Here is a 7,997-nt window from a genome sequence, read left to right as displayed (position 1 = left end):
GCTTTGGTGGGCTTGTAAAGAAATAATGGGATGATATTTTTTTTAATAATATGGCTAATTTCTATTGATGGGGGATTTTTTCCTCCACAAATATAATTTGTTCTGTCAAACAAGTAACACTCTCATTGACAATCCTACATTCAACAGCAATATGATTCAACCGGTGATTTCAATGCCACTTGGAAACATAGAAACAACAGTTTGGAATTTAGGGTTTACGATGGTGGGTAAGGGGTTGAAGTGGGTGGCGGTGATGGTGAAGGTGGTGGGTGGTTGAAGATGGGTTAGTCCATGGTCGCGGAATGTCTCACGTGAGAAGATGACTTTATCCTTTACGCTTTAATCGCAGAAGCCCTAGTATCCAAAGACGGATATGAGATAGACCATTTGTATTTAGTTCTAAAATTGGGGGGAAATTATATGTGTTTGTAATAATTTTTAATTATTATTATTTTTTGAGAAATTGTAGATCTGGGTTTGACTTTTCGGACAAACCAGGTTTTTCGAACGCCCTAACAATGGCGTGTGTTTGGCAGGAGTTCTGGTCTGGCCGAACTTTGAAACAAATTGTTTGGAGGAGTTTCTAACTTGGTGGTGGAGAAGTGAGATGATAATGGTGGTGGTGGTGGTGGAGGTGGTGGTTCTGAAATTCCGGCGAAGAGTAACAAAGAAGGGATAAACGGGTTTAACCCGCACAAATGGGCATTACCCATGATTTTATTATTTTTAAATTTTGGACAGGTGTCAGGCCACGTTAGCAGGGAGGATGATGCAAGTATTACTCATTTTATATATAAAGTAAAAGATAATACTTTAGTCCTGCCGATAGATTATGTCATGCATACTAACATGTCCCAATAAGAGGTTGGCACCTCTTTTAAATTTTAAAAGATACAAAATATGGGTTATATCCATTTTTTAGGGTTAAACTCAACAGATCTATTTTTTTTTTCTCTTTTTGCTCCCATCTGTGTATCTCACTCACATATTCATTAGCATCTTTCTTTTTCCTTAGCTCCAACCGCCAATCATTTTGGAATAGAATTGAGTGAAAAAAGGAATAACTTTCATATATAGCATCCATAAAAAATAGTTGAGGTAGATTTTGAAAAGGAAAAAATACAAATGGTTAGTTCAATTTTTTTAAGGATAGTTTTTTATCTTAAGAAAATTAAAAATATCATAAAAAGGTAGGAAAGACAATTTTCTATGAGTTGTTCTCTAGAAATAGAATTAAAAAAAGATACATTCAAAGTTGAATAATTTTAAAACTATTTCAGATTTTTTTATATATATATGATTCTAAAAAACTGTCTGGAACTGTTTTTTTTTATATGATTCTAAAGAATTGGCTGGAACTATTTCAGAATTAAAGAATTTTTATTATTCTAAAAAATTGGCTGGAACTATTTCAGAATTAAAGAATTTTTATTATTCTAAAAAGTGGAGGTCTCGTAGGAAATATTATGATTTGGAATGATTTGTAGCCGGAGCTAAGGGAAAACAAAGATTTGGATGACCATGTGAGTGAGATACATAAGCAAAGAGAGGGAAAAAAAATAGATTTGTTGGGTTTAAACCTAAAAAATGGGTATAACCCATGTTTTGTATTTTTTTAAATTTAAAAGAGGTGTCAACATCTTATCAGGATACGTTAGTGTGCAGGACTCAATCTATCCTGATGGGGCAGAACTGAAGCATTATCCGAAAATAAATAGAAAGTCAGTGCCCAGTGGCATACATCTTCCTTTTAAAAAAATACATGTGTCAGGTGCCAACCACTGGCACTATCCAACGTCGACATCCAATCAGCATTGTGGCTCTTTGAAAGGTCAAAAGAGAAATTTAATGGCATGCAAGATCATTAAACCCTAGAAAACATGACTTTCAATTCCCAAAATAAATAATAAAAAATAATAAATTAAAAAAAACTTTGAAGTCATGTCAGGTCACCAAGCCTCGAAAGAGTGACATTCGAGTCCAAAAAAATTCTTAACATCATGCTAGATCATCAAACGTCTAGAGTGCGACTCTTGAGTCCCAAAGAAAGATTTTGAGCTATACTGGGCCACAAAACCTCAAGAAATAGCATGTGACATCTCATAGTCTCGAGCCAAGGTTTTAAGATATAAAATGAGATAAATGTAGAGTTTTCAAGTGTATCTACAACTACCATATGTGACACTTAGAATAATTTTAAATTGGTGGGTGAAAAGTCGAAATATGCTTAAGACAAGTAAGAGAATCGGTCTAGCAAAATGGATGATGAACATATGATGTGACAGCTAGCGACTTTTACAACATCGTTAATACTCTAGTTAGAGCCATTAATGTTTCAACTACCATTGATGCTGCCCAGCTGAATGAATTTAATTTTTGCATTAAAGGCTTAACAGACCTTAGAGTGTTTTAGAGGGATCATGACTTACCGTCCTAAATATTAGGTAAGGACCACGTAAGCGTATGGTCTAAGGAACCTTGAATTATAAATACGAACACTACATAAAGAATTAAAGGCATAATGAACTCCCGCATTAACTTCCAAAAGATGTGTCATAAATACAAATATTCTTACCTTAACTTTAAATTAGGGCTGTAACTTGGGCGGGCTAACCCACCTCAACCTAAATTCAGAGGTTTTTCCTTCTCTAGTATCTGTCACCGGCCCATTATTCAGAGAAATGATGATAGACACCGATTACTTGGCAACCCAAACAAGGCGGCCTGTCACATGCATCATAACAGAAGGGGTCCCCAGTTTTGCTGGTGATTTTGCTATGGAGAGGGGAATACCACTTATTTATTTTCGTACATCCAGTGCTTGCACTTTTTGGGCTTATTTTTGTATTCCGGAACTCATTGAAGCTGATGAAATTCCCTTGAAAGGTATGTTAATTTTTTGTCTTTTTGCTTGGTTAACGAGGAAATGGTTTTATAAAGTAGGTTCATTCAGTTTAATTGTTCTTTAGTGCTATAGTAATTTTATATTCACATTGACACACAAATATATACATGTGCAGTAATGCTACATCTTCCAATCTTTAGGGCCTCACACCAGGTGAGTTTGCCTGTAATCCAATCACTTTGATTTTTATCTTTAGACTTTATAGTTAAGATATCTTTAGAGTACTCTCTAAACTCATAATCATATGTCTAAGCTCTCCGTATCAAAATATTTGGTGAGATCGAAGATTTGATCCAAACATTGTGTTTTTAGTTTGATCAGTTTGTCGACTTTGATCCAACTGTGTGGGGTTGTAAATGTTGACTTCTGCTCTGATATTAAATTATTGGCTTTGCTCTTATGCCACTTTGTTGAAAATAAGTGGTTTAGACAAAAAAAAAAAAAAAAAAATGCAACTCCATCTTATTTGGAAGAGAAATAGAAGAAGAAATTTTTTATTTCACTTGATCACATCTTATTCACTTATTCTAAAATGACTAGAGTATGATTATATAGGCTTGAGAATACATATCTATTAATTACATTTTTTTTTTCTACTTGGGACTCACGCACACTGCCTCCACTGAGATTTGAATTCCTGACCTCCCTTTAAGAAGTAAAAATCTTGTACCGCTAGGCCAGGCCTGTTGGTATATCTATGAATTACATATAAATGCCCATAACTCTCATTTCCCCCACAAACATAATTTTCAATAGGCATAAGTCCAATTAACATAGTATTTATTAGGCTCAACTCTCGTGATTCTTAATTTTACATAACATTAACTCTCATAATTTATTATCCACTAACATATATTTTAGATTCACATATGCATCATAAATATAAAAATATTAGAAAATACTAAATACTAAAATCAAGTTTATTTTCCACCATAGGTCATCACCCCAACTACCCACTGTCTTCCTTCCACCATCTATTATTCTACCCCTTCCACATTCGATAAACAATTAGGAGATGTAACCACAATTTGAAATTGAAGAACAATTGCATCTAATTAAACAGCCTTATTCACATTTAAGAATACAGAGATGAAGATATAACCTAGTTTGATTTTGATTACTCCATTCAGAGACAAAAATTAAATAAAAAAAATCATGATTTTTATCATTTTCTTTTTTAAAAAAAATCATGATGTTTTATCAAAGAAACATCATATTCCAAATGTAGAATTCTATTTTATTTTGGCTTAATTAGTTTTATGATCAATAACAACCACCACACATTATGTCGCTGCTCTTATTTGTTCAGGAAATGGCATGGACCTACTCGTAAAGAGTGTACCAGGCATGGAAGATTTTCTCCGGAGACGTGACCTTCCGAGTTTATGCCGTGTGGACGAAGTAAATAATGAGAATTTGCAATTCATAAAAATAGAGACCAGAAAAACCCCTCGAGCCCATGCATTGATAAAGAACACTTTTGATGAGCTAGAAGGACCCGTACTCTCTCAAATACGTACTCACTGTCCAAATCTCTTCTCCATCGGACCACTTCACGCTCACCTAAAAGCCAGACTCGCAGCAGAGACCAAGTTTTCCTCAACCCATTCGAGTAGTTTCTGGGAGGAAGATCGAAGCTGTGTGACATGGCTTGATTCGCAGCCGTCCAAATCTGTGATCTACGTGAGCTTTGGAAGTATCACGATTGTGACAAGAGACCAACTCATGGAGTTTTGGTATGGTCTTGTGAATTGTGGGTATCGATTCTTGTGGGTTATGCGGCCGGACTCCATTGTTGGAAAAGATGTGGAGACTCGAATTCCGGCCGAGCTGGTTGACGGCACGAGGGATAGAGGGTACATGGTGGATTGGGCCCCACAAGAGGAGGTTCTGGCCCACCCAGCTGTTGGTAGCTTTTTGACTCACAGTGGGTGGAACTCCACTTTGGAGAGCATAGTCTCTGGCGTGCCAATGATTTGTTGGCCTTATTTTGCAGACCAGATGATTAATAGTAGGTTCGTTAGTGAAGTTTGGAAGCTTGGTTTGGACATGAAAGATACGTGTGACCGAGTTATTATTGAGAAGATGATCAGAGATTTGATGGATGTTAAAAAAGATGAGTTTCAAGAACGAGCAAATATGATGGCAAAGTTGGCAAAACGAGCTGTGAGTGAAGGTGGGTCATCGTACTGTAATTTGGATCGTCTGATTAAGTACATAAAATCAATGATTTGAGTGATCAAAGTGAGGGTTGGACATGAAAAATGCGTGGTAAAGATTGTTAGAATATTATTTTATCAAGGATTTTTTTTTTTTTTGGCTCATAATGGGGAAATAAGCTTCATTAATCCTTGGTGTCATCCACTTCTAAGTGTTACAAATTCACGAATTAATAATACCAATATCGAAGGCAACTATAGCTGAAGATGCAAGAAATTCCTTCTCCACTTTCTCTCTCTAGAATTCTTACACCTCAACCCAAAAAGATCCCCCTTCATTTCATTCCATCTCCTATTTATAGATATTTACAAGATATTTACAAGATATTTACTAATTGCTGGATCTGGGCCTATTCCTTCGTAAGCCTTGGTCACTTTTGATGGGCTTACTCTCGTTCGGCCCATATGGCAGTGTCCTTCTATGGGCTGGCCCAGCTGTACGGACTGAATGCTATGTTTGCGAGTCGGATCTGGTCCATGTCATCCGGGGCCTCCTCAACTGCCCCCATAATTGCCCCTTATTTAATAAGGGGTAATTATTGATGGCGTCTCATCATGATGTTGACGGCTCGAGATAACCACGTGGGGGAGTGGACGGTCAGATCCAGCATCAATGTTCCGGGGCTCGAGGGATTTCTCGCCTTCCCGACGCTTCGGCCCTCGGGCCCCCTCGCCTTTATAATGCTCTAGAATTCCACTTCACTTCCCTTTACCGTCTCCATCATCAGCCAAGTCTCTCTCTTTTCTAGAACAGTGCTAAGCTTTCCTTGGTGAAATTCTTCAAGAGTCATTCTTCCAGCGATCTTGCAGTCCTCCGAGGTTAGTTTCGTTCTTTTTACTTTCGGCAGGCTTCCATTTACCCTCTTGTAGATTCTTCTATCACTTCCACCATGGTTGTAGATCTGGATGTTCTTCGTATGAGACTTAGACTTCCTGACAACATCGAAGTTAGGGTTTGCCCCCAAGACGTTAACATTACGACCGGCGCCGGCCTCCTGCCCGGCGAAGTCTTATTCACGAACCTTCAATTGAATGTTGTTAGGTTCCCTCTGCACCCTTTCTTTAGTTATGTCTTCAATAGATTGGGGATATCCCCTCTGCAGGTCAACCCCAACTTCTTTAGAATCATATCTGTTATGCTCTTGTTGATGCGTGACAGAAATCTGGACCTCGACCTCATAGACCTCCTTCTGTGCTATAAGGTGAGTAAGATCCGTATTAACGAGCCCTTCTACCACCTCTACCCGTTCGAGAAGATGTCCATATGTACTGACACAATAAAATCTGAAAAGGGTTGGAGGGATAGCATAGTGGGCATTAGTGGGGCTTGGTCTTCGCCGGCTGCAGAGGGTTACCCAATCCCGAGCGCCTTTGGTGTCTGCTCTGTCTCCTCCTATAAAAAATTCAAATCCCATAAACATGACTGCCCCTGTGAAACATGCGTTCCTCGTTTTTGCACTTACTTATGCCGCTCCTTGGGAATACCTTGTGATGACTTGAGCTATAGTGTTTACAGGGATAGGAGTAACTACTTGAAGAGATACGTTCTGAACGATATTCCTTCCTGCTCAGATCTCCTCACTTCAGACAACCTCTTAGCGCTCTCATCACTCGGCTACAACATGAGCAGACTTCAGATTCCCTCTTTTGGCAGGAGGAAAAATACTCCCCCAGCCACTCCTGCTGCTGGGGCGACCTCCTCTCCAGCGTCAGCTTCTTCTTCAGCCACCATATCTGACACTGTCCCGAGCGCAGTGGCTACTAACCCTGTTGCCAGCGCCCCTGCTGCCAACCAGAACGCGCCCTCCCCAGCTACCATAGCTCCTGCTGCTGCGGGGGGCGGTCGGGACAAAGAACGAGGCAAAAGGCCTCATCCTGACAGTGAAATCGATCCTGAGGAGGAGCCTCTCATTAGAAGGACCCGGGTCTCTGGGCCGGGTACTCTCTTGCACTGAGCGATCAGAGCTCCTTCTCCCTCTGGGCCTCCTGCAGCTGGTGGCTCTGCTTCTGCTTCAGGCCCCCCTTCTATCCCCAGCTTACCGCCATGGGCCCCTCGGTATACCCGAACGGATGGGACGTTCGTGAAACCGAACGAGACCATGCTGAAGGATGGCCAGACCGCTATGGCCTACTACAGGAGCATGTGGACTCCGAAGGACCTTGAGGCGGCAAAGGGCCTTTCCCAGAAGGACGTGTTCAGTCGCTTTCCCCAATCTGCTATGGAGGTGACTTTTATTTTCTAACTCATGAATTCTCTTATATTACTTGGTCTTGCCTTCGCCCGTTCTGACTATTGGTTTAACCGTTTTTATTGTGCACCTATGCAGACATTGTTCGGGATGATGGCCATGCAGAAGCAGGTGGAGATAGGGAACGCCAGGGCCCGAAAGTATTCTGACAGCCTGGAGGTGGCTAATAAAGAAAACGACCTCCTTGCCATGAAGAATACCGAGGTGCTGGTTCGGCTTGACAAAGCCGAGCAAGAGAGAGATGTCCTGAAGAAGGAGAATGATTCCCTTCAGGATGAGAAGGACGCCCTCCAGCTTGAGAAGAGCGTCTGGCAGACTGAGCGGGAATCAATTAGAGAAGAGAAGGCAGAACTCCAGCGCCTTCTAGCTGATGAACAGTCTGCTCGGATGGCTTTTGAAAAAAGAGCTCTGGACGAGCGTACCGCTCTGATCGACGCGATCAGCAGAGTGGGTGGTGGGATGCTGGCCCTTCACGCTCGGTTCTCCAGGGTCGGTGCTCTTCGGTATGCTCAAGGATTCCGGGAAGGTTTCGCCGACCGGGTTCCGGATGAGGGACAGACCAGCTCCACTCCGGATGAGGTACACAAGGATCTGGGGATCGAACCTCTGGGGGTCTATGTCGAC

At 40.7% G+C, this 7,997-nt stretch overlaps 1 protein-coding gene across 2 annotated transcripts; it reads left to right on the top strand.

The window, feature by feature from the left end:
• The first annotated feature begins 2,639 nt into the window (after positions 1 to 2,639).
• LOC132312113 (7-deoxyloganetic acid glucosyltransferase-like) lies at positions 2,640 to 5,326 on the top strand. Of its 2 annotated transcripts, XM_059810370.1 has the most exons (3): positions 2,746 to 2,886; positions 3,021 to 3,058; positions 4,215 to 5,326. In XM_059810370.1, the coding sequence occupies exon 3, from the start codon at positions 4,223 to 4,225 to the stop codon at positions 5,138 to 5,140; it is 918 nt and encodes a 305-aa protein (XP_059666353.1). In that variant the 5' UTR covers positions 2,746 to 2,886; positions 3,021 to 3,058; positions 4,215 to 4,222; the 3' UTR covers positions 5,141 to 5,326. The 2 variants fall into 2 exon arrangements, with proteins under 2 accessions (XP_059666352.1, XP_059666353.1); XM_059810369.1 differs by lacking the exon at positions 3,021 to 3,058 and having other exon boundaries at positions 2,640 to 2,886.
• The last annotated feature ends 2,671 nt before the right edge of the window (positions 5,327 to 7,997 follow it).

This window comes from Cornus florida, unplaced genomic scaffold, assembly GCF_030987335.1.
Source record: "Cornus florida cultivar Cherokee Brave unplaced genomic scaffold, ASM3098733v1 CherokeeBrave_3.0.0_Hap2_Chr06, whole genome shotgun sequence".
NCBI lineage: Eukaryota > Viridiplantae > Streptophyta > Magnoliopsida > Cornales > Cornaceae > Cornus > Cornus florida.
The sequence above is the reverse complement of the archived record's forward strand: the minus strand, read 5'-3'. Positions and strand labels throughout refer to the sequence as shown.

Coding starts and splice junctions, on each gene's coding strand:
- LOC132312113 (XM_059810369.1), top strand. CDS start 2,682: ATGATGATAGACACCGATTACTTGGCAACCCAAACAAGGCGGCCTGTC. Junction 2,887..4,214: donor TGATGAAATTCCCTTGAAAG/GTATGTTAATTT, acceptor TTATTTGTTCAG/GAAATGGCATGGACCTACTC.